The following is a 27,656-nucleotide window of genomic DNA, read 5'->3' as shown; positions in this document are numbered from 1 at the left end:
CAGTTACAAAAATAATTGTCATCTGTGTAGAATTATATCTGTTTTTAACCAACTATTGCCAAATGTTATGTCTGCCTCTTTCTTTTTTAACTTTGCACCTTGTATGACCAACTTTTTATAGTGTCTGACATCTGTGAGAACTGTATCTGGTCATCTGCTAAATTACAATTTTGTCTGATCAGCTTTTTACAAGACAGAGCAGCATCTGACTATTCGTTTGAAGTTTCTACTATTTCTTACCATACATTGTGTTCAAACTGTGCTCACTATGTGTTCTAAGATAAAAACAGTATTTGACTGACCTTGTAAATTAAATGATTGTTTTCCACTTGTTCCAAATTATAACTAACAGTTTGTGCCAAGCTAGAACAGTGTTTGAATTAGGACTGTATCTGTATCATTGGAACTATTTCTAGAATGTGAGGGAAGTTAACATTACCTGAAATTTGTGACAAGTTAAAGCAGTGTCTATGCCAAGCTAGAACTATACCTAACTGTCTGTCACAAATAAGAACAGCGTTTGCACGTCTGTGATAAGTTGTGAAATCTGTAGAAACCTATCTAACCACATGTGCAAATGAAAACTGTTTCTGACTACAGCATGCAAATTTAGAAGAGTGTCTATCATATGTCATAAGTTAAAGGATGTCTTACTCTCCATCCAAAATTAAAGAAATGTCTGACTGTCTATGCTAAGTTATAACAATTTTTAGGATCTATGCTTGGCTAGAACTGAGTGTGAGCATCTTTCAGGATAAAACCCTTTCTGACATCTAGACCAAGCTATAACCATGTCTGGCCATCTATGTGAAGTTACAACTGTATCTGACCATCTATAATAAGTTAAAAGTGTTTAATGTCTGTGTTTATTATACCTGTATTTTGACATCTGTGCCTAGTTAGAACTTTGTTTAACTTTGCCAGGTCAGAACTGTCTGATCTTCTGTTCCAAGTTTAATGGTGTCAGTCCATGTCTTTTAAATTTCAATTGTGTGACCATGTGTGATAAGTTTTGACTGTGTCTGACCATCTTTGTTAAATTAGAACAATTTTAGACATCTTTGTCAAGTTAAAAGTGTATGATCACCTGTGCCAAGTTAATACGTCTGATCATCTGCACTAAGTTAGAAGTGTGTGACAACTTCTACCAACTTTGAAATGTTATTGACCTTCTGTGTTAACCTAAAACAGGGTAGGTTGTCTTTGTTCAGTTACAACATTTCAGGGTCTGAAATGTTTGCTTAGTTAGAACTGTCTGACTATTAGATAAGTGTTTGACCACCAGTGTTAAGCTAGAACAATGGTAAACATCTGTACCAGGTTAGAGCTTTATATGACTGTTTGTGCCAATGTAGAACTGTGTCTGAACATCTTTGCAGGATTGAATCCTTTCTTATGCCAGGATAGAACTATACCTTCCCACTTGCTCCAAGTTAAAAATGTGTCCAGCAATCTATTACAAGTTTGAAATGCATCTGAACACTTGTGTTAAGCTAAAATAAATGGTAGACATCTTTGCCAAGTAATGCTAAGTTAGAATGGATGTAACACTTGTGCTAAAATAGAACTGTTCTGAAAATCCATCTCATGTTAGAATTGTCTTTAACTATGTGTTAATTTAGAATTTTTTTATCAATATTTGCAATTTATAAGTGTGGGACCATCTATTTTTAAAATGTGAACCGTTTTAGAGCTGTGTCTGATTGTCTTTACCATATGAGAAATGTTTCTGATTATACATGGCAGATTAGAATTGTGTTTGACCATTTGTGGCAAGTTAGGACTTTATCTGACCATATCTGCTAAGTAAGAATGTGTTGGAAATATTTTTTCAGATAGAACTTTTCTAACCATCTTTGTCCTAATTAAAACATTTGACCATCTGTATTAGATTAGAACTGTGTTTGACCACGTGTTCAAAGTTTCACAATCTTTGCAGAATAGAATCCTTTCTGGTGTTTGTGCTATATTCTAACCATGTGTGATCACTTGCACCAAGTTAAAGCAGTTTCAGACCTTCCATTCCTAGTACATACCATGTATGACAAACTGTTCCCAGTACGTACTGTATCTGACTAACTGCTCAGAGTATGTACTGTGTCTGACAAACCATTCCAAATAAGTACCATATTTAACAAACTGTTTCAAGTATGTACCACACTTGACAAACTGTTCCAAGTATGTACCATGTGTGACAAACCATTCCAAGTACTGTCTCACAAAATATTCCAAATACGTACCATATTTGACAAACTGTTCCACGTATGTACCATGTGGTGACATTTTCATATGTTATATGCTTACAACATGTTTTAATTGTACTAGCCATCTATTTCAAGTTAGATACTACCTGATTATCTCTTCCAAGTTATAAGCATGTTGGTCCACTTGGATTAAATCAGAACAGTGTTTGGAATCTGTATAAAGATAGAACTGTGTCTGACATCTGTGCAGAGTTATAATTGTTTCACATCTGTGTCACCTTAGAACCACATGACTGCCTATATTAAATGATAACAATGTTTGGTATCTGTAGTAACTTATAATTGTTTCACATCTATACTAGGTTATAACTATCTGACTGTCATTTCCCAGTTGTGAGTTTCAGACCATCCGTGTTAAATTGGAACAGTTTGGTATCTGTACTAAATTATAATTGTGTCTCACATCTGTGTCAAGTTATAAGTGTTAAATGAAAACAGTGTTTGCTATCTCTGCCAAGTTTATTATACATGTGTATCACACCTGTGCCAAGTTAGTACTATCTCTCACATCTGTGTCAAGTTATAAGTGTTAAATTAAAACAATGTTTGCTATCTCTGCCAAGTTTATTATACGTGTGTATCACACCTGTGCCAAGTTAGTACTATCTCTCACATCTGTGTCAAGTTATAAGTGTTAAATTAAAACAATGTTTGCTATCTCTGCCAAGTTTATTATACATGTGTATCACACCTGTGCCAAGTTAGTACTATCTCTCACATCTGTGTCAAGTTATAAGTGTTAAATTAAAACAATGTTTGCTATCTCTGCCAAGTTTATTATACGTGTGTATCACACCTGTGTCAAGTTATAAGTGTTAAATTAAAACAATGTTTGCTATCTCTGCCAAGTTTATTATACGTGTGTATCACACCTGTGCCAAGTTAGTACTATCTCTCACATCTGTGCTACTTTAGAAATGTTTGACATTTTTGATAAGTTAAAACTGTGTGTAACAACTTAAGATATATTTCTATTGTTACTTTGTTCATTTCTTTTACATATCTTTTAATTATACACTGAATGAAAACATAACTTTTTTAAAGGCTTAATTTACAGTGGTTTACACTGAAATACATTAAATTAATACATCGTGAGTGAATTTTTATGTTACGTATTTGTAATATATATAGTTTACTGAAGTCTTTTAGGAACTTCACCATCTCCCGATTTTGTTTCTACATCCTTTCTTTGTAAATCCATTCTTTTGTTCACCTTCTTTAGCATTTGGAAATGGTGACAGAAGCCCAAATATGTTGCCTTTTGCTCCAACTCCTTGCCTCAAGATCCGCAACATGTTTGATCCGGAAGTGTAAGTAGACTCATGGTGGTTTATGTCTTTGTAAAAAGAGCATATTTAGGTAATCTGTTTTAAAAGACTTACATTTTATTATAGAACTGTATTCATAAACTTGTTACTGCTTGTGATAAAATATAGTAGGAATATTGACTCTTGCTGGGAAATTTATCTATTGAAACTCGTTGAAAACTTGGATTTAATGTGTTATCACCATTTTCTAAAGTTATGTTTTTCAGTTTTAATTTTTTTGTTTTCTAACACTTTTTAATAAACACTTTTTTTTTATTATTATGTTAATTATATCAAATACTGGAATATTTTATTAAAGTTTTTTTTTATATGACAAAGTACATTTTGTCAGAAGTGGTTGTTTGTCTCTTTAAATGTTTTACTTTGAGAAGTGAACCTTTTGTGTTGGCTATGCAGAGAATATGGAGATGACTGGCATGTCCGAATACAAGATGCTATTTTGGAAAAGTGTGAAAGCAACAGTGGAATTGTACATATGTATGTTGATAAATCATCAAAAGAGGTAAGTGCATATTCTAATTGAATTTAACTTTTTTTTTTTTCTGTATGAAATGTATTCTTATTTTCACTGAATTTTATTGAAAACACCAATGCTTATATTTAATACTGTATAAAATAGATACAAATATAAACTCTATAATTAAAATAATAGTTCAAAAACTCATGAAATAGTAAAAGATACAAATGATAGTTTTACCAAGAATTTAAAAAACATGTGTCATTCTAAAAGTTGATATGTTACTTTATTGTGTATAATGGAAGAACACTCATCAATATAATTTATTATTAGACTTATGAGTATGTGTTATTTGACTAACTTTATTTTCCAGGGTTGTGTTTTTCTAAAATGTAACACTTTACAAGCAGCACGTGAAGCATACAGTTCTCTTCATGGTTGGTGGTTTGATGGTGAGTATTACAGAATTGGCAGGTAACATCTATACAGTTTTCACAGCTTTACTGAAATAGCTATTATAACTTTTTGCCTGTATAGTTCTTAATAAGGAAGAGCATTGAAAAAAAATTATTCATCAATTCATCATTGTTTATTATGCATGTGATGTTTACATGCAAATATGAGTAGAGAACAATAAAGAACACCTGAGGTTGTTAAATATTCGTATTCCAGTCACTTAGAGAGAGCTATAAAACAGTAAATATGTATATACAATGCTAATGGTGATAATGTAGTTGCTTAACCATTTAAACGCATACTTTTTTTTCAGTCATATCATGCTCAAAATCATCGTCTGGTAATTCAGGTTCAGAGCCAGAATCATCGTCAGCTTAGACAAGTTCAATTGTCTCTTCAAATGTGAAAACACTTGAGCAATTTGATGCTTAAAAACAGCTATAAGACAGTAAAAATTGATATAATTGTATATACCTTTTAAAGATTTTGTTTCTTTATCACCAGAGGTGAAATTGAAAAAAGAATCTATGACGTAGAAACCTAATGCATTCTTTGACTGGCCATATCCTCTGCTGTGGACTACAGTTTCGCCTAATCAAGGCTCATCAGCACAGCTTGGGTCAGCAAACCAAAGAAATACCATTAGGTCTCTTATAATGGTGAAGTTTATATAATATCTATGGGGTTTTGAGTCTATTTTAGTTCACCATACAGTAACCTAAATTAAATTAGGTATTTGAATAATGTTATGACATTTTGTCAAATTCATTATTCAATATTATACAGCAGACTAACTGTTTAGTGATTGTACATATGTGTTAAAGATTTCTTTTCTTTTTCACCAAAGGTGAAATTCAAAAGAGAATCTATGACATATATGTATAATGCATTATTTGATTGGCCATACATAACATTATTCACATACCTAAATTAGGTTACTATATGGTGAAGTAAAATAGACTCAAAACCCCATAGACTGACACATTTTTACTGGATGATAGTATAGTTACTTAAAGAAAGCTAAGAGACAGTAAAGATTCTTGGTTAATAGAGCTGGGTAATTAGTGGAATTTGGCAGTTGAGTATTCACTGGGTTCATTAATCTATTACTTTCAACTGGTCAATTATTCTCAAAATGAGATGGCTAAAAAGAACTTTAAAAATCTGGTTGTGATACCCATGGTGGGCAGAGCACAGATAGCCTATTGTGTAGTTTTGTGCTTTGCAACACACAATTAAATAGCAATATTTCAGTTAGTAAATTATTTTCATGAGTCACATCACTAATCGATCAAGCTGGACAAATTTCAATTTAATCAAAAATCATAAAGACAATATTTCAATCACAGGATTGTTAGAATAATAGGAAACACTAATTTCAATTGTGATTATTTTTGTTACATTAATTGATTTAATCATAATTTAGATTAATCAATTATGTTGAGTTAATCACCCAGCTCTATAAATGAATGGTGGTGTAGTTACTTAAAAACAGCTCTAAAAATTAAATTGTAAAGGTTACATATTAAATGTTAGTGAAATATGATATATCCAACAGGCTAATTAATAATGACCTAAACTCACTATGAAGATTAATTTCAAATCATCCAAGAACAACCTTGGTAAAGGTGTTTGGTTTTTATTTTTCATTACAAAGTTATACAGAGAAAGTAAATTCTCACACTTTCAAAAAATATAGTTTTCAAAATTTTCTAATATCTTTCATACATCATGACAGTACAGCTCATTTTGTTGTCTTCTTAAAAGTAACTTTTTAAAATCAATTGTGAACTTCTCTTCTAGGTAAATTGGTAACGGTTAAGTACTTGAGACTTGAGCGTTACCACGAAAGATTTCCTGCATCTCGTTACAGTACAATGCCTCTGAAACCTTCAAACAACATGCGGCTATCATTGTCAGTGCCATTCCAAAACTCCGTGCTTGAAAGAACCTGAACTGAACAACTTTAGGGTTGGTACTCACCCAAGTTGGGAGTGCAATGTCTTTTGATGAAGAAAGAAACATTTCTAATAAAAAATTTTAAAAAGTTACCACTACAATGCTGGTGTTTGCCACACCAACAAACTGTAATATTGTTTAACTGCTGGGTTTACTTAAAAACAGTTTTCTTTTTCTTTTTTTTTAATAAGATACCTGTGTATACATAAGCTCCTTTGTGAAAATCACAAATATTGTGTGTGAAACGTTATGGAGAATAGAATTAATGTGGAATAATTCACTATCTCCATGTTCTCATTTACATATTTTGAAGGGTTTTCAGGGATGATACTTTTTTTTTTTTTGCTGCATTTAACCAGAGTAAAGAACAGTGTTTTTAAAATGCAATATGATTTTGAAGCTTAACTTCATGGCTCTGGTAGAGAAAGTGTATTAATTCCATTTGTTTGCTGATATGTTTTAAAAGCTTTCTAAGTAAAATTGAGACTATAACTCAAAATCAAATCTTTGTTACAGAAATTCTATATTAAACACAGAGTGACAGTTATTCAAGTCATCCATATATAAAGACAGGTACATTGACCTATATTAATATGAAATAGTACCAGTTTTATTGTTTCTGGCAATGTGATATGTGTACATTTTCATTTCTGTCCATTCCTTTTTTTGTAAAAAGTAAAACTTAAACACTAAGCATTTTATTAATAAAATATATTTTATCTAAGCTTCAAGGAAACTTTTCACATACCATCTTAGTACCATAGTAGAAATTTTTGGTTTGTTCCCTATTTCTTTTCAAGAATATCTTTAAACACATTATTTTAGAATACTCATGAAATTGTTAGGCTATTTCAAGGAATGATGTAAACAAACATTGATAATAATTATGTCTAATAAGTTTGTGTTAGTACCATCATTATTTCAGGATGTTCTGTAGAGTTCAAAAAGGAAAAACAAGTTCCCAGACTGAGAAGAGGAGGGTACACCAAACTGAAGATTTAATGGTGGTTTCATGTGTAGAACACAAGACCCATGAACTGTCAATTGCAGTGTTACTTTCTGTATGCATATGGTGAGCTACAGAACGTGTGTTTGTTTATTCTTGTCCAATTGTGAGCTTGCTTCTTGATTTTAAAATTTTCAATTTGGCTTATTTTTGGTCATGTTCTATAGTGGTTTGTAGTTCTTTGTTTTATCATTTGCTCACGGTATTCTTTAGTGATTACTGATTTTGTAGTCTCACCATTTTCTCGTATTGTTTAGCAATAGTTATTGCTTAATAGTCTCATCATTCAGTCATGTTCTGTAATGATTACTGCTCAGTAGCTAATCATTCTCATGTTGATAGTGATTACTGTCTAATAGTCTCACCATTCACTCGTGTTCTATGTTGGTTAGTGGTCTCATCTCTAATCTTGATCTGTAATAGGTACTTATTAGTTGTCTCATCATTTTTCATGGTGTTCTGTAGTGGTTACTGCTTTGTAGTTTCATCATTCTCTTGTTCTGTAGTGGTTACTGTTTGTCTCATCATTCACTCGTGTTCTATGTTGGTTAGTGGTCTCATCTCTAATTTTGATCTGTAATAGGTACTTATTAGTTGTCTCATCATTTCATGGTGTGTTCTGTAGTGGTTACTGTTTGTCTCATCATTCACTCGTGTTCTATGTTGGTTAGTAGTCTCATCTCTAATTTTGTTCTGTAATAGGTACTTATTAGTTGTCTCATCATTTTTCATGGTGTTCTGTAGTGGTTACTATTTGTCTCATCATTCACTCGTGTTCTATGTTGGTTAGTAGTCTCATCTCTAATTTTGTTCTGTAATATCTGCTATTTAGTAGTCTCATCATTCTTTCATGGTGTTCTGTAGTGGTTACTGATTAGTTGTCTCATTGTTCACTTTTGTTCTGTGTTAGTAGTATCATCAATCTCTCATGGTGTTTTGTAATGGTTGCTGCTTAGTAGTTTCATTGTTCACTTTTGCTCTGTGTTTGTTATTAGTCTCATTCTCTTGTGGTGTTCTGTCGTGGTTACTGCTTAGTAATCTTATCATTCACTTTTGTTCTCTGGTGGTTAGTAGTCTTATCATACTCTTGTGGTAGAGTAGTTACTGCTTAGTAGTTTCATTGTTCATTTTCGTTCTGTGTTGTCTCATCATTTTCTTGTGCTGTTCAGCAGTAATTACTGCTTAGTAGTCTCATCGTTCACTTATGGTGTCCTGCAGCAGTTAGTGATTACTATTATTTCACTCAGCTTATTTTACATTCCCTTGATTTGTTTTGTAGTTTAAGATGTTTTTATTCAGCTGTATATTTCCAGCGAAGGAAGAAAATTTTTCACTAACCTTTCTTATCTTGAAATTGTTAATATTTAAAATGTGTAGATATAAGGACAACTGAAAGAATGTACAAGATGGGTTAATACAGAACTTAATATGTGAAATTAGTTTTTTTTAAACTTGGCTTTTGCTTCATCGTGTCAAAAATAAAGTAATGTAACTATCAAGCAATTACTTTTGAAATGAAAGGCAAATGAATTACTGTTCTAGCAAGATATTAGTTGTCTTTATCACACAAAAATTGCTGTATTTCATAATTTGAATCGTACAACTGTTTCACAAGTGAGGTCAGTCACTTGAGCTTATTAATATAAAACTGAAGTCTTTGTTGTCCTACTGTTGTTTTCTTTTTAACCACAACTCATTTTTAGTAACTTGAAACTTGTATCAACAAACAATATTCTTGAAGAAACAGAATGCATTTTTTAGAGTAAAGATCTAATAAATTAGTACATAAGAAACTATCTTAACTGGCATGGATTGAGAAAACATGTTTTTACAGAACATTCTAAAACACTGCTGTTGTTTCTTTGAAATTAAGTAACTTAAAACAAGTGTCCAAGCAAGAAATCACTTCCCTACCATGAGTAAAGAAAGTCATAAAAGAAATAAATCAATTGATACTAGGTTTTTAAGTATTACTTATTGTTAGTACTGATATTGTGCTTTAGCTTGTTTGTTCAGAAAATTTAACTAAATTGTGACTGCATTTTGTGTCATTTCATTGTGTTACTTGGTTTTGGAAGTATTGTCTTCTGTATTGTGAAATAAATTGTTATGTAACAGTCTGCTTGAGCATTTAATCTAGAAAACAAACCCTATACTTTGGGTGTTTAAGAATTAAAATATCAGCTATATTAAGAATGAATCCTTTCCTATTAATTTATTCAGACTAGGATTGAGCAAAACAATGAATTATAGTTTGTTTTTTTTTAGACAATGTAAGTGTGATAAATCAATAGCTTATTGCAAACTTTGGGCTTGTTCAAAGTTACAACACTGGCTTTTCTTAAAATGGTAAATAACTTATCTGTTCCAAAAGTAAAGGTTATTTTAAAGTTGCAAACACACAAAGTATCAATGCTGCAGCTTTGCAAGTCTCTAACCACCTGGAGGTTGATTCAATAAATCTTGAAATAGCACATTTAAATTCATGTATAGTGTTTTAAAATGTAATATTTCTTTCTTTAAACTAGAAAAACATAATCTACTTTTAGGTTTAAAGTCAACACTTAAATCAATATTTGTATAAGTGGTATGAAAAAGATTACATAATTTTTCAAAAAACAAAAATTGTTTAATTTTACCTAAATAATTGTGAATGATGTCATCAATCATGTTATTTGGAAAGTAATTTCTACTAACAAATATTTTAATGTTTTCCAACTCTGTAAAAGTATTTATATTTATTAATAATTTTATAAGCACAACAAATTAATCAGATTATTAATTATCACCACAAAGACAGTTTTACTCAGGACCTCCCTGAGGATGGCAGCAGTTTAATAGCAAAAATGTAGATCATAAACTAGTCTGTAGTTAGTACCCAGCAATTATAAGAATAAAAAAAGTTATTGGGTGATCATTAGGTTACTGACATTGAAAGCACACAATATCTTAATCAAATAGTTTAAAACAATTCTGTTATTAAGCTTTCAAAATGAAAATACAAACCAATAAATATTTTTCTATGGTACACTTTACATTCAAAGTATCTACAAGACATTTTCACCAGTCTAAACAATAACGGTGAACTAAAAATCTACCGAATCATGAAATCAAACAAAGGTGCAAATTATGTAAGACAAAAACAGGCCTCTTCATACCTAAAAAAAATACATTAGTCATTTCGGTATACACATTTATCAACATACAAAATATTCAAAACACTTGAACAGACTTAATCAACTGGAAAGATAACTATTTTTATTAATCACCCTAGTAATTTGATATTCAACTTTTCTGATGTTTTAATAACTTAATAGGAAATCGCAGTAATTTGAAGTTCCTAAACACAATATGGTCTAGTAGCTAGGAATAATTTAATGGTATTAGAATGTCAATTAGAAAGATAACTATTTATTAATTATATTTTTGAATACAACCCTGCTAACCTAAGTAAAGAACATTTAATAGCTATGAAAAACCTCAGTAAATGTGAAATTAGTTATACAGTATTTAAACCTGATAAAAATGTTTGTAATTTTGAATAATGCAAATTATGATTCTAAAAATTAAAATTTCTGAATGAGACAAAATTTGTTAAGTTGAAAACACTTTAATATGCAGATACATCATATTTTCTACCTGCATTTAGTTACATAGGAATTTTTAAACAAATCCAGAAAATCACTGAAGTTACCTTGTTCTATCAAGTAAATATCTATTCTGCTTAAAGGAATAATGCAGTAACATAGCACATCTATGTAGAATGGATCACCAACTTTAATATCTTTTAATGGCTGAATGATGCATGTAAATGATACAAGAGAGCTTGAGTCACAAGGTGTCAGTCATCATTTGTTGGCTGAATGATGCACGTAAATGACACAAGAGAGCTTAAGTCACAAGGCGACACCATTGGCTGAACAAAGAAACTGAGGTTACCTATTAGTTTGAATCTTCACTTCTTAGTTTCTTTTGGAATTTGTGTGTTTTGTCCTAAAGCAATCTATTTTGAGAGAGAGAAAGTTGCAGACTTAATCATGACCTGATGGAAATGGCAGACGATATGTCTTATTGTCTGTATAAGTAAGCATGCATTTTTGGGGTGTTTTTTTTTTCTGTGTGTATGTGTGTAGTGATAATAAAGATTGTTTTTGTCTTCAAAACTTGCCAACTCTTATTACTTCACATATTTTCAAATAAGGACTACTTCCCAAATTTCCTTGTTAGTAGCAGATCTACTTGTGCAAAAATAAATTTCTTCTGAAAATACCATAACAATACAAAAACTAGAGAAACTGAATTACAGAATTATTTATTAAAACTTAATACAGAATATTTTAGTATAAGGTGGTCAGACAAGTAATAGTATTTTGTTTTACCCACCATCATGCTCCAAGTTGAACAAAAACTGCAACCTGGCTAAGTAATGACTGAATATTTGCAGTAAAATTCTTATCAATGCTATAAGTGTGGCTGCCAGTTTTGATTTGATTTCTTTAAGTCTCACGCTCAATCCTTTTTTGGCTGCATCTTTTTTTCACATCTAAAATGTTTTTGATTAGACTGTCTTTTAATATGAAATAACTTTTACTATCATTCAGAAAAATTGGCCCTCCATCAGCTTCAAGCTCTTGTTTATTAGCTCATTAACAGTATCAATGAGCTTCATCAAAATGGCTTTTTAAATGTGTGATTACTCTTTCAAAACCAGTCTTTAACTTATTAATAAAAGTGTTACTTTGGAATAGTTTAGGGTGCAGTTTCTGAGCCAGTGTACTAATCAAAATGCTGTGCAAGTAACAAGCTATAAAATAACATGGTGATGTAAACCTCAAATCTTATTTACAGTAGTATACTGTACCATTTGTCAGATATGAAGCTTTTAAAGTAACAAGCTACAAAACCAGATGAGGCTTACAGAAGTATACTGTATCATATGTGAAACACAGTTTTTCAAATAACAAGCTATAAAACATTATGGAGATAGAGGGCTCAATGAGAATTACATTGTTGCTTCACAATAAAGTTATATTTCTTACATGACAACACACTTGTACAATTTAGCTGACATATCAGGAAATACCTATAAGTGGTGTCCATTGTAAATTGGGGTGTGTGTCTATATATATATCATTAAACTTAAATTATATTCATAACAAGTCTTAGTAAGGAAGAAGATAAGTGAGCACAATACGTCACACTTGTAGATATACTGTGGATATTCCTATTGCTAAATTAACTTGAAATGTCAAAGATACAGCAGAGTAGCATGATGGAAAACAGGAACACATGTATATTTACACACATGGTGATGTCAAACATTGAAGGCTGTCGATGATAGTGATATGTGCAGAGTACAGTATGGCTGTTTATGATATTTAAACTGATTTAATGTTTTTTAAAAACACTACATTCAGTAGACTTCAGATTTAATTTTAAACACAAATGAAATAAAGAAATAATTCCTATCTAGCCCTTCACAAAGAAATTTATTTTATACAAAGCATTTTCTTTTGAAATGGCTACATAAAGCATTTCTTGGAGAAAATAACTTGCTCATTCTTAACAGATGTGTTTGCTATGCCACCTAAAATACCTATTCTACCCAAATTATCTTTATACACCAACTTACCATATCTTGGAAGACACAGCTCACTTATCATGAAGCAGCTGAAAAAAATTACTTAACTGTTACTATCCTCAAGTTGATCTGAAAGCTATTTTAAACCCAATCTCAAACTTAAAAATTTTCAGTTACAAAGATTGTGTACTGATTGCCATTGTTTGCATCTCATCTGTTTATACAGGTGCAGACACTGTAAAGCTTCTTATATTGGTGAAACTAAATGTCACTTTAAATTATTCTATAATATGTTTTCTCTCCATTTAACATTTTACTGAATATCCAAGTAAATTAGTGATTAATGATACTGTAGCATTAGTTAATAAATATCTTTGTAACACTATTTTTAGATTTCACTGAAAATGGAATAAGTGTACTCCGAAATATTAGAACATTCTTAATACATTTTTTTTTCCAATAACACCGAACGTCAGAAAATGAATACTCTTATTGAACGTTTGTATGATGTTAACACAAATAAGGTAGAATTCAATCTTTTGGACATGTTCACCACAACAGGGATAGGAGGGGCAACTGCTGCAACAATTTTTTTATAAGATTGATGATAACCTTCCATTGCATGAGATAACTGCATGTCATTTGGTGTGGATAACACCAGTATCAATCTTTGTGAAAGGAACTCAATTAAATTAAGAGTGATGAAGCAGGCCCAATCATGTTACTTTGTTGGTTGTCCATGTCATCTCTTACACAACATAGCCTATAAAGCATCAGATACCTTTTAATCAGTGGTAAAGCTTGGTGTGAAAAACTTGTGCATAGACCTGTTATGTTGGTTTGACAAGTCTACAGAGAGAAAATCAACATGATTTAATTTTTGTGATGTTGAGTATAGGGATGTTGTAAATCATGTCAACACAAGACAGCAGCCACCATGAATATTGATCTCTTTGAAGGAAATAAGACCTATTTCAAGTCATGCCAGGAAAGAAAGTCAAGATTCAAAAAGACTGAGGACCCATTTTGAAAATCCTAAGACAGATATTTATTTGCTGTTATACAGTTCAGTCCTGCCAGTATTCACCTGCTTTAATCAATTTCTTCAAAGAGAAGATCCATATATTTATGCCATTTATCCAGATTCATTCATAAGAAAGCTGTGCGGTAAATTTGTTACAACAGAGATAATACAAAGTGCCTGTTGTAACAGATGTTGACTTTTAAGTGGACCCAAACCAACTGCCAGATGAACCACTCGAGTAAAAATGTCAAAACATAGGGAAGAGGGCAAACATCTCACCAGAGCAGAGGAAAATCTATTTTAAAGGTGTCAGGAATTTTTAAACAACTGTAGCCTCAGAAGCCATCAAGAAACCCCCTTGGGTAGATGACCATGACATACTCAAACATGTCAGGTTTGTAAGTTTTGTTGAAAGGAGTTTCTCAACATTCTAGAACGTGCTGTTCTATGTGAAAAGATATTCTCATCTCCTGCCCTTCCAATACAGACATCAAGTAAATCAATTACAAGAACAGTTCACAGAATATCAACTATTAGATGAGAAAGGTATTCCTATTCCAAAGGATATGTGGAATGATGCTGCAATAAAGCGTGAAGATGGAAATGTATCATATAGAATGGACAGAATTTGGGATCATCTAGCAACTTGCAAGCTTGCAGGTATCAAAGCTAGATTTGCAGAACTTGCTCAGGTTGCACAACTGGAGCTTGTAATTCCCCAATCCAATGCTGGAGGAGAAAGAGTCTTCAGCAATGACAAGAAAGAAAGAAACTGATTTTTGGAATAGCATGCCATTGAATGTTACATTGTCTTCCCTCTTAAAAAGACCATTAATAAGTGGGAACCCACTAAAGGTGCAACAAAAGACTATAATAGCTTCACAAGAAGGAATGGCTATTATTATGAGGATATATTGTTGTCTTTTTGAGCCACTCTGACATACATTTAATGGTGTTACTTTCTTGATCAGTTAGGTAAAGTACAGTAGTTGTGTAGCTTTTTAGCAGGGATTAGTATGTGGAATTTAAATAGTTATTACTTAATTTAGTTTAAATAGTAGCTATGTGTTCTATACATAGGGTTTTTTACTATTTTCCTGGCCACAACAAACAGCATTGCTGTGTTGTACAAGAAGTTGTGGAACCACCCTACAACAGAATATACAGTTTTTAAAAACTAAATGAATTTGCTAAAAAATACCAACCTACCTACTACTGTAAGAAATGTATTACTCTAGTGACTATTTCAACATACTACATATATGCAAATCCCTGAAGATCTATTAAGCTTATAATCATGTACACTATCTCTGCTAACTATTCTGCCAGCAACTGAATCCATCCATCTGTTTTCAAACAGTAATTCAGTAGAAGGAGCCCATGAAAGTTATGCTCAGGTCATCAGTCAGTCGTGCTGGTAACGATCTTGGCCTCCACACCTGCCAGTTGTAATACACTATAAACAAAATATTAACTTCTAATTAATTACTTTTAATCATAATGTATAGCAAAGAAATTATTTAATCTCAGAATATTAATATTTAAAATATATTTTTCTCTCTTCCTCTGTGTGTGTCTTTTTTTTTATAAGCAGACAAGTAGGGTTAATTCCAATAAAATTAATATTTCAATTAGTGCTGCAGCTTCTGCTCCTACAAGGACACATTTAACTATTCCAACTCAGTCGTTAACCCTTTCGTGACAGGCTCATTATAATATACACAAGTTAAGTATTTATACTATATCTTTTAATGCAGTAAGTGTATCTTCACAAAATTTGGTAGACTTTTAGTAAAAATTACAAGTCTTTTGTACACAAAAAATCAGATTTTTAATGAAGTATTTTTATTATAGATTTGTCTGTGAAAATATTGAATCTGTTTTGTTACCAGTCCAAGTGCGAAGTGATTTTTCATGTTACAATTAAAAAACTATTGTTCGTCACAAAAATCTCAAATATTTGTGTAATCTCTAAAACCTCCTAAATACATTTCAAACATTTGTTTTCAGTAAAACTATATATTTTTTCTGTTATTTTCTCTACCTTAACTCTATGGGGTATGTCAATTTGACTGGCCTCATAACCATCATAAAAAATTAGAAAATAAATTTAAGTTATGCTTTTTTGTTCTAGAATGACTACAGATTATAAAACATATGTTTAGTCTAAATAGCTTAAACCTCATAATATTATACATTTATATATATTTATTATATTTACCTTTCAGACATGTCTGGCTAACAATAGAGAAGTTAAAATGACACGACGCACGTGCACTCGTGATACCGTATCCAATAATATAAAACTGACCTTTAGTCTTTACAAAGTAACTTGTCTTGGCTGTATTTTTGCAGACTAGTATCTTGTAAAATACAGTCACATTTCAATTATTATACATTATATATGTATATACATTAATACTATTTACAAATAAGTTTTTAAACTTATTTTTCTTAAAACAGAATATATACATCAATACTATTTACAAATAAGTTCTTAAACTTATTTTTCTTAAAACATAGAACAGTAAATAAAGAAGCAAAGCAAACAATTATTTCTTCTACTTACAACCACTGTACTCAGTTGCTCTTGACGTACGTTGCTAAGCCTTTAAAAATTAATACATTAACACATCAAAATAGCTGAGAAAACCACTAGGGGCACATTCTGAGCTTTTTATTGTTTATTCATGTCATATATAGAAATAAGTGTATATAAGAGAGCATTTCCAAAAATTAAATAAGGTGGAGGCACTGTATTTGATTCAGTACACGAGTGGTATCTTAGCAAATATAAGAGTTTCTTATTTTATATTCTAGCTTGTCAATATTGGTAGTTTGAGTTCCTAATTCATACAAAACTATAGACTTTGTATTTTAACATCACAAACATCTAATTTGAACCAGTTCTGCATCCAACATACCACATGACACACAAAAATCTATTTTTAGCTGTATTTTTTTAATATTTATTTTTAAATTAAGAAATTAACTAATGTATAATACTAAAATTTGAGTAATAATCTACAATTTCATACCAAACTTATTGACACAAATTCATAAAATAGTAGTTCAATAAAATTTTGAATGCAAGTCAACAAACGCGATGACATGGCCTTTGACACATGACCCGTCGCGATAGGGTTAATGCCCTAGCTTTATTTGTGTGTCCTGTAAATGTAATGCAATATCCTTTAGGACTAATTATTTGAAATAAAAAATCTTCAAAGGCATTATTACTCACTTTCTAATATTACTGATACTTTCCTTGAAAAAAAAATATTTTAGTAATGGAGTTTTTTTTACCAAATCATAGTTTGAAGGATTGTAACAATAACATGTAATATTTAATCAAATGAAAAACAAACACTCAGAAATAATAGTATGTCTCTAATTTTAAAAATACAAAACACTTCTAAATCTATAATGTAAATTAAAGATGTTCTGAAAATTCTATAATAGTTCATTACTCATTCTTTTATAAATCCAAGAATTTCAAAACATTTTAAAAGTATTCCTGAATCGAGATCCTTTTTAATATATGCAGTTGGATAAATTATAAAGATCTTTTATATATATAGACACACACACACACACACACACAGTTTCACTAGCTATTTAAATGTTGTAAGTACAATGATACAAACTGGAAAGTATGTCTATAATACATCATCCAAATTAAGATTACCCTGCATATTACTTTTACTGCAATAGAGTGCATACTCACATACATCCTTCGGTTTTAGAAGAACAGAAACAGATGAACAATTCTGTTGACATCCCTCTGCTGGGTCTAAAACAATTAATCTGAAGCCCTTACCTTGGGCAAGCCAAACATTGGCAAAGTCAGTTAAAGGCTGAAATAGGAATTGAAATCAATTACAAATAGTTACTATATTGAAATATCAAACTAGCTAATTATTTAAATTTTTATATGAAATTATAGCTAGAATCAATAACCTACATCAGAACTAAATATATATACAGTATTGGGAATAGTTCTAGAAATAGTAATTAAAATGGTGTAAAATACAAATATTAAGAGATTGCTCCTTTCTACTGCATGAAAATTAAATGCACTAAAGTGTAGTCAGGTGTTAACAGTTTACTGTGTGACAGACTGTCATTCATCAAAACACAGTACCATATCTGCATAATGCCTCTAAAAGTACAGAATGTCATAATATTTATATGCTCCTTTCTACTGCATGAAAATTAAATGCACCAAAGTGTAGTCAGGTGTTAACAGTTTACTGTGTGACATACTGTCATCCATCAAAACACAGTACCATATCTGCATAATGCCTATAAAAGTACATAATGTCATAATATTTTCAGCAGTAGTCTGGTGAATGTACTCATAGTTCCTTGGACAGAAATGCCACATGACAAACATATAGAAATCAAAGCATTGACTAGTGAAGGCTACTCCATGCAAAGATTGAGGGAAAATTTCATGTTTAGGTAGGAGCTATATGGAAACTCTTAAGAAGCTACATGAAACTAAAACTGTTGATAATAGAAGTTGTGGTAGAAAGCTGAAACACTTAGAGTGAAGTTAAGAAACTCAGAATATGCTCTTTATTTGATAAAAACAAACCACTAAAGATTTATAAATATAGGTGTGATACACATTAGTGTGAAGTGTCCAAAATAGAAGTATAGCTGCTCAAAAACTACTGCTTAGGAGTGATAACCACACCACAGGCTAAAATGACCTTCAGAATTCAATGAAATGAGCTATGCTGGAGGAGGCTCTTTGCAGGTGAATCTAAAGTTGAATTAGCAACAATCAATGATAATTTGTTCAATGGCAAAGATTAGAACAGTATTAAGGTCAATGTGCAACATCTACAGTAAACATGCATAAGGACCAATACAAATGGGGGCTGCAATTCAGCCACTGAGATTTACATAAAATTGATGGCACCCTTATTGCTGACAGGTAAAAACACATTCTAATACATCATGACTATTCTTCAGAAAGTTAACATTTTTCTCAATTGAAAATGTGTTTCCAATGTGGCTATTACTCGACTGCCAGGGTTTCTTCTTTTACCCACCTAAGCATTAGTCTGATTTTTTCTCACTTGCTCCAATCTTTTATACCCCACTTAATTGCCCTTGGCAATATTTATCTCATGACACTCTCCACCTACGTTAATGTGCCCTCTATCCTAGTACTGCCTATAAGCACCTTATTCAGATAATGTTATCACTTTTTCCAGACTGACTCAATCCGAAGTCTTTAACCCTGACTCTTAATGTGTGGAAGGGCAGGAGAGTGTGATAGGAGGTAAGTACTATTGGAAATACATTTTCAATTTAACAAAATGTTAACTTCCAAAACATACTTACCTCCTTTCTAACTACAGCTAGAATCCCACCTTGATAAGGTGGAGGGGCCAGTGAGGGTATTATCCATACAGAAAGTGTCTGCATAAACAATGGGTGTGTCAAGATTGGCACCCTATGGGTGCCTCTACTGCCACCTTGTCCAGAGATCCATCTCTTCATGATTGCCTCACTTCACTTCAGGAATGGTATTCATATGTCAACAGTCAGAAATTCCAGGGTCTACACACAGATGACAAGGCTACAATACACAATGTCTTAGACCTTCTTGCTCTGCAAAAGGTGATGCCTCATGGACTGGGCTTAGTAAGGGAAACATCATCAGGCTTCACTCTGACAATTCCATGTCTTGCATTTACCATCAAGGGGCACTTGTTCCAGGGCTCCTTGTTTTCAAACCTTGGATCTCCTTTCACGGGACCACTCCTATCATGTCACCCTACTAGCTTGCTATGTTCCACAGATGATGAATGCAGTAGTAGATCAATTGTCTCGACCCAAGTAGATTCTCCCAACAGAATATATGCTGCATTGCAAGGTTTTCTGTTGGATTGGCTTTCATTTTGAAACACAGGTTGGCCACTCTTGGGAACACCCAACTACCGACAATTTGATCTCCAGTACCTCACCCTCAGGCTTTGGCAATGGATGCATTCCGTCAGGTATGGGATTACAACTCTAGGCCTTCTGTTCAATTCATATATTACCTAAGGTACTAAATATGATTTGTTACAACCCATGGTTGGATCCTGTTGATAGCACTGGATTGGCAACTACACTCTGGTTTCTGCTTCTGCAGTGCCTTCAGGAGTGCCAACTTCTTTCACTTCCTCTTCAGCCATTTCTGAATCTGATATGGCACACCCAGATGTTGGGATTTAATTTTTAAGGTTTCCATGTATCTGTCTCAGTCTTTGTTTAGTCCTGTGATGGACATTTATCAATGAAAATAGAACACATATTGGCAACGGTGTATTGAGAGGAGGTTGAGCCCACTTCGATCAGAAGTTCCATGCATAACTCATTTTTTGCATCTTCCATAATCTCCCTGTATAAGGTGGCCTTAGCAACTACCATTCGATATTCGAAACAAAAATTCTTTGAGTCCCCAGTACTTTCCAGCTTACTCAAGTTGCTTTGGGTCCTTTGTCCCAAATGACCATTCCAGTTACCTAACTGGTATACTAAGGTTACATTACATGCTCTTTCTCAACACCCATTGTGACCTTAGTCTCATGTGCTTTGTATCACCTTTCCCTGAAGGTATATTTTTTGTTGCTGCCGACCTACAGACATTGCTAATTGGAGTGGTTTGTGCCAATTGTCCACAGGACGCTTTATCATTCTACCTACATTCTCCCCACTAAGAGCCAGTGTTAGAGACTGCTGATTGAGTCAGTCTCACAAAAATGATAACATTATCTTAACAAGGTCAGAGGGCACATTGAATGTAGGTGCAGAGTGTCAAAAGACAAATATCACCAATGGCAATTAAGTGGGGTATAAAAGACTGGATCAATCAAGGAAAAATCAGACCAATGCTTAGATGGACAAAGGAAGAAACCCTGGCAGTCAAGTAACAGCTATAGTTAGTGTGAGAAGGGAGGTAAGTTTGGAACAAGAATTACTGTGAAGGGATTCATCTTCCAGCAAAAACAATGATACCAAGGATACAACAGATGTGGTGAAATGATACCTAAAGGTAAAAAGATGCTAATAAACACTTGTGACCATGGTTTGCCTGCATAAATTCCCAATATGAATATTATTAAAGTTTTATAGATTTACATGGAAACCAAGAAGGGCAAAAAGCAACCAAACAATATAAAAGAGTACATACAGCTCTGTTTAAAGCAAATACAAAATACTGGAACACTTTATAATCTTTCTCTCTTTATACTTTCTGAAATAATAATAACGTATTGTACTAATGATAAATTTACAATTTCATTTCAATTACTTGATTATTTTTTAATAAAAGAACTACAGTATGTCAGTCAAAAAAAAAACAAAATATATATACATATGTACAGTTTAAGGACAACAAGGTATCTCTTGGTCCATTTAGGCTGTAGTGAACTCTAAAATAAAACACTCAAAGCCCCTTATCATTCAAATATTTATCAAGTTTTCTTTTTACATCCCCTTAAATTACCTGCAACTACCACATCTGAAGGCAATCCATTCCAAAGGACAACCATCTTGTTAGAAAATTAAAACTGTCTTAGTTAAATATGACACCTACCTTGTAAAATTTATGCTTGTGTCCCCTAATCTTACCATTATTACACTGAAATTAAAACAAAATAAAAAAATGATGCATTAACACTATCGATTCCCTTTACGATCTTAAATATCTCACTCAGATTCTCTCTAACTCTTCTTTTTCCAAGAGAAAACAATTTCAGAAATCTTAACCTCTCCTCGTATGACAACCTTTCCATCCCAAGTATCATCACAGTGGCCCTCTTCTGAACCCTTTCCAACAATTCAATGTCCTTTCTAAGCTAAAAAGCCCAAGACTGAATACAGTACTCCAAATGTGATTTTAACTAATGACCCTGAAGTACCTATCCTCGTATGACAACTTTTCCATCCCAAGTATCATCATAGTGGCCCTCTTCTGAACCCTTTCCAACAATTCAATGTCCTTTCTAAGCTAAGGAGCTCAAGACTGAATACAGTACTCCAAATGTGATTTAACTAATGACCCTGAAGTACCTATCCTCATATGACAACCTTTCCATCCCAAGTATCATCACAGTGGCCCTCTTCTGAACCCTTTCCAACAATTCAATGTCCTTTCTAAGCTAAGAAGCCCAAGACTGAATACAGTACTCCAAATGTGATTTAACTAATGACCCTGAAGTACCCAACTGACGAGATTAATCCACTTGAATGTGGTTAGCAAATTTAAATAATCTGTTCACCATTCCTTTATCTATGTCATTGATGTAAATCAAAAAGAGCAAAGGTTCTAACATTGAGCCCTGAGATACTCCACTCCTTACATTAATCCAACTTGACTGAACTCCATTTATAACAACCCTCTCCTAATTTTTCTATCCAAATAGTCAACCTATCCCACACACCTACAGAGATAACTTTTTAACAAGCCATTTATGTGGGACATTATCAAGTGCTTTCTGAAAATCCAACCACATCAAATCCACACCCATACCATCATCTACATAAGCAGTAACCTCTTTAAAGAATGTCATAATATTAGTAAGGCAATATTTTACCCTACTGAAACCATGCTGACTAAACAACAAAAATGACTTTCCAAAGCATCATTTATCAAATTTTCAAAAATTGACGTAAGACTAGTAGGCCTATGATTACTGGGACAGTTTTTATAACCTCCCTTGAAAAGATAAGATCATAACACTTTACAAAAATTAAGAGTACTACTATATCCAGAGAAAGTACATACAATCAGTTACAAAATGATAAAAACCAGGAACAATTACCCATGGAAATAAGTCTTACAAAAACAAATTAAAATGCATATACCACTTTCTCAGATTTCAAAAAATTAGCTAACATTTCTGGAGAAGTGAAATTACTATTCAGAAACTGGGTTCATTTTTGCAGAGCAGTTGCCTTAAACAATTAGGCTATTAGGTTAAACTGCTAATAGCCTCAATCTTCATTTTAATGGTTGAAAAGACTGGAAAATGCCAGGGTTTTTAAGCCATGCTAGTTGTGTTTTAGCACATAAATTGCTTATAATGGCAACTCAGCAATCCAATTAATGAAACTTAAGCTTTAAATACAAATTTTATTGTGAAATACCAATGAAGTAAACACTTAGACTTTTGATCATCACATCTGACAACTTAAATCATTATCACAGACAGACATGGGTCAGATTCTTGGTTCCATATTTTACTTCTTTCAGAAAAACTGAAACGTTTGCACAGGACAGTATACTAGTACTAATAGCTATAAGAAAATCCTGATCTTCTACCTTGGGAAAGAAAAAAAGTTTCCAGAATTTTCAGAAATAGAAAGAATGAAGTTTCAAGGATCATCTCCAAATCTTTAATGATTTATTAAAGACAATTTCTTTATTACTAAAAAAATGGTATCAGTATCATAATGAGCATTAACTAACTAGTACATTATAACTACTTGTCATTACGGAGGCATGAGGTATCGAGACTGTGAAAACTACTGGTGCTGTTCAACTTGAACTTTTAACTCTTTCCATACAAATGCATATTATTATGATAAACTTCAGAAAAGTAATATATGTTGTTGTCTCCCATGCTTTGAAAAGTTGAATTCTAAATATATTCAGACCAAATAAACCACACCTAAAGAAAATCATCAATAGCTTATTACCAGAGATTAAGCAGTGAATAATTTACCTAAACACACCTAAGTAGTATATGTAAATACAAATTTCTTAATGCTTAAATCCAACATATCGAACTAAGGCACATAAACAACATTATAAAGCATGAATTAAAGCATTTTTAATACAAAGGACTCAACACATTTTGGCAACCCTTACTTGTCTTCTCCAAAATTAGTCTCTGTATAGTCCACTTAACATGAATACAGTAACAATGGACAGGAACTACATTATCAAATTCCACTTTAGAATGATGTGACCAGACAGCCAGATATGAGCATACAATTTCTAATAACAGTAACATCACCCACTATTTAACTAAATCAAAACTTACCAGTACATACTGAGAAGCTTCTGGCCCATCTATATACAGGTACCTCTGTAATGCCACTTCACTACTTTCAGGTATAAAGTAAGGGCGCTTAAAGACTCGACGAATAATCCGAGCAGATGAAACTCTGTTCATTTTCCTACAAAAGCAGTTTTTACAAAATAGATGTACTTGTTATACAACTCAAATTCAACAAATGATATATTTTTTTCTCATATTAAGTTCTTTGAGGCTGATTATGTTTTGATAATATACGATATGCTTAAAAGTTCTACACTTTGGATGATTAATCCTTATTTTTGGCCTAATTTACTGCTTAAAAGTTGAATGGTACTACAATTCTCAATAAACTGAATTTAAAAAGTTTCAACAAAAAAGACACTCTCTCTCTCAACTGAATTATTTATTCATACTACAAAAATATTTCAAACAATACATGAAAACCCTCAACTATTTAGTTATCAATCATACTACTTAGCTAACTGTCATAAATACTATACTGTATCCAATGTTTCAGCTGGTACAGGAAAATCTTCAGCTATTTAGCTGTCATTCATTTTTCTAACACCAATCATGTTTCACATAAATAAAGTGTCCTTGCCAATATCCCTACTGCAAATCTACTGTTGTGTGCACTCTGGTCTAGATATATAGAAACAACAAGCTTAAAATTAGAAATAATGAGCTCACCAAACATATTGCTGGTAACATAGTGATATGATTGCATTAAAAAACTGATTAACTCTTTCAGCATGGGCTCTTAACCATTTTGCGCTTGTTATAGTTTTCATGCTATAACTTTTCAATTAGTATGCAAATATTAATGAGATTTGGCACATTATCAGTAAACATTACAATGCTTTCATATGCAAAATATAAAAAATTTTTTTATTAAGTCTTAAGGTTTGTAAAGCAATGTTTTTCTCGTGCCTTTTTTTCTTTTTGCATGTTGCCTATCCAACATGCAAAGTAATTTTCACTTTAAGATTAAAAAATACTTTTGTGCATCAGAAAATTTTCAAATTTCACATGCAAAATCCTTATAATGTCCAGATAGTTATGAAATGTTTCTTAAGTAAAAAACTTTATATTTTATCTGTTATTTTCAATAATGAATCTCTGTATGGGTTTGGTCAATTTGACTGATCTTGTAACCACGTTAAATTTATTAGGAAATAAATATAAATTATTCCTCTTTCATTTTAGAATTACAATAAATCATAACACAAAAACACGTATGTTTAGACTAAATAACTTAAAGCTCATAACATTATAAATTTATATATATTTATTATTTTTATTATATTGACATTTCAGCCATACCTGGCTAACAATACAGAAGTTAAAATGATGAGGCATACATGCACTCATGTTACCATATCCAATAATATAAAGATGACCTTTGGTTTGTATAAAGTAATTTGTCTTGTCTGTGTTTTAGTAGTCTAGTATTTTGTAAAAGTACAGTCACATTTCAATTATTATACATTAAATGTGTATATAGATTATTGCTATTTTGAAACAAGTCCTTAAACTTATTTTTCTTAAACATAGAACAGTAAATAAAGAAGTTAAGCAAACAAATATCTCTTCTAGTTACAACCTTTGTACTCAGTTGCTAAACCTTTAAAAATTTTGCACATGGAGTACATGAAACAAAATAATTTTTTTAGATTTTATATATAAATTTGAAAAACTAAAAAAATCATAAATTACTACATAAATACCATAGAATTCCACTATAATTTATCAAGCTTGGTAACTAAGATGTATTTTAGTCTAAAAAAATATGAAATTTTGAGGAGACTAAAGACATCCTACCTCCTTGAAATATTGGTTCAAAAGAAAGAAATGGCATCCAAGCCCATTAAAATGACTGAGAAAGCCACTAGGGGGACATTCTGAGCTTCTGTCATGTCATATATAGAAGTGTATATAAGAGTACATTTCCAAAAATGGAAATAAATGGCACCGTGTTTATTACATGAGCAATATCTTAGCAAACAGAAAGATAAGATGTTCTTATTTGATATTCTAGCTTGTCAATATTGATTATTTGAGTTTCTAATTCATATGAAATTATAGAATTAGTATTTTGACTTCACAAACATCTAATTTGAACCAGTGCTACATTCAACTTACCACATGACACACAAAAATTGATGTTTATCTGCGTTTTTTAATATTTACTTTTAAATTAAGAAATTGAGTAATATATAGTACTAAAATTTGAATTATAATCTACAGTTTGATACCAAACTTATTGACATAAATTCATGAAATAGTAGTTCAATAAAATTTTGAATGCGAGTCAACAAATGAGATGACATGGCCTTTCAACCGTGACCCAACTTGAAAGGGTTAATTATTTAATCAGACTTACTCTTCATAGAAAGCAATGTTACTTGAAATTAATTAAGAGCCAAAACCAATACACTGGTATATGTATGTGTAAACAAGCTAGTTAATCTATCACCTCTGTATTTTGTGAACTAAATATTTATTCATATTTTAGCAAAACAGGAAGCAACATTTAAGCAGTGCATAACTTTGAACTTGTTAATTTTGTGCAACAAGTCAGATGATAAAAAACTGCAGAGAAAGGAAAGGTGATGATGATGATTAATTCATCAGTTTGTTCAACAATAATATACACTTTCCTAAATTCTAATTTTAAAACTTTATTTGCCATTACTCCCACTTGACCGACATGCTTTTATATTGTACACTACTCATGGCATCAACATTATGATAATGCATCATATTGAGTAATTTTGTTTTTACCAATAACAACACTCAGTTTAAAGAACTGACTAAAAACATTTGGTAAAATCACTCATTTTCTGTGTAAAATATACAGGAGGCACCAGTCATAATTTGTAGGATTAATTGCAATATTGACAATAGTGACAGAAAATGCAACTCATAATCTTAGAGATTCTGTTGCCAGCAAATGTATAGGCCAACAACCAATGTCATGCATAAACAGTTTAGAAAAATGTGTTTAAAAATTTCACAAGCTCTTGGTCACCATCAGTAAGTATAGGACTATAAATTATGATTTTGTTTAACCTCTACACAATACAATGGAAAAACCATAAAAGTTAAGAATACATTTTGTAGACAAGTTACACTGTAAAATAAATAGAATTTTGGTTTAAACTCTGTCAACAAGATATGTTATGAAATAAACAGAATTTCGGTTTATACTCTTATAAACAAGGTACATTATTAAATAAGTTTTGTTTATACTTTATAGACAAATTACACTGTACAACAGTTAAAAGTTTGGTTTATATTCTATATGAGCTACACTGTAAAACCCAGCTTAGTTTATACTCTCTAAGCCAATTTTCAATGTAAAAAAATAAAAGTCCAGTTTATGCTCTGTATGCAAAACATATTGTTAAATAAAGTTTTATTTTCATACTCTGCATATGAGCTATTATAAAACAAAGTTTATAATCTGTATATGAGCCACACTGCAAACAAAAAATAAAGATTGTTTTATGCTATGAATACAAGCTACATT

At 31.7% G+C, this 27,656-nt stretch overlaps 2 protein-coding genes across 2 annotated transcripts in view; one reads left to right on the top strand and one right to left on the bottom strand.

The window, feature by feature from the left end:
* The window catches only part of LOC106459664 (inner nuclear membrane protein Man1-like), a 59,894-nt gene extending 50,304 nt beyond the window's left edge, over positions 1–9,590 (top strand). The window contains exons 7-10 of the mRNA XM_013919304.2: positions 3,487–3,574; positions 3,989–4,094; positions 4,423–4,501; positions 6,309–9,590. Of these exons, the coding sequence (XP_013774758.1) occupies positions 3,487–3,574; positions 3,989–4,094; positions 4,423–4,501; positions 6,309–6,460 (425 nt within the window). The 3' untranslated portion in view covers positions 6,461–9,590. The remainder of the gene's footprint in view (positions 1–3,486; positions 3,575–3,988; positions 4,095–4,422; positions 4,502–6,308) is intronic.
* A 1,886-nt stretch (positions 9,591–11,476) lies between these two features.
* LOC106459670 overlaps positions 11,477–27,656 on the bottom strand; it is a 29,187-nt gene continuing 13,007 nt past the window's right edge. The window contains exons 4-6 of the mRNA XM_013919308.2: positions 24,128–24,263; positions 17,803–17,932; positions 11,477–15,531 (exon numbers count right to left, since the gene is read on the bottom strand). Coding sequence (XP_013774762.1) covers positions 15,440–15,531; positions 17,803–17,932; positions 24,128–24,263 — 358 coding nt within the window. The 3' untranslated portion in view covers positions 11,477–15,439. The remainder of the gene's footprint in view (positions 15,532–17,802; positions 17,933–24,127; positions 24,264–27,656) is intronic.

Source organism: Limulus polyphemus, unplaced genomic scaffold, assembly GCF_000517525.1.
Source record: "Limulus polyphemus unplaced genomic scaffold, Limulus_polyphemus-2.1.2 Scaffold646, whole genome shotgun sequence".
NCBI lineage: Eukaryota > Metazoa > Arthropoda > Merostomata > Xiphosura > Limulidae > Limulus > Limulus polyphemus.
This window is presented reverse-complemented; position numbering and strand designations above follow the sequence as displayed.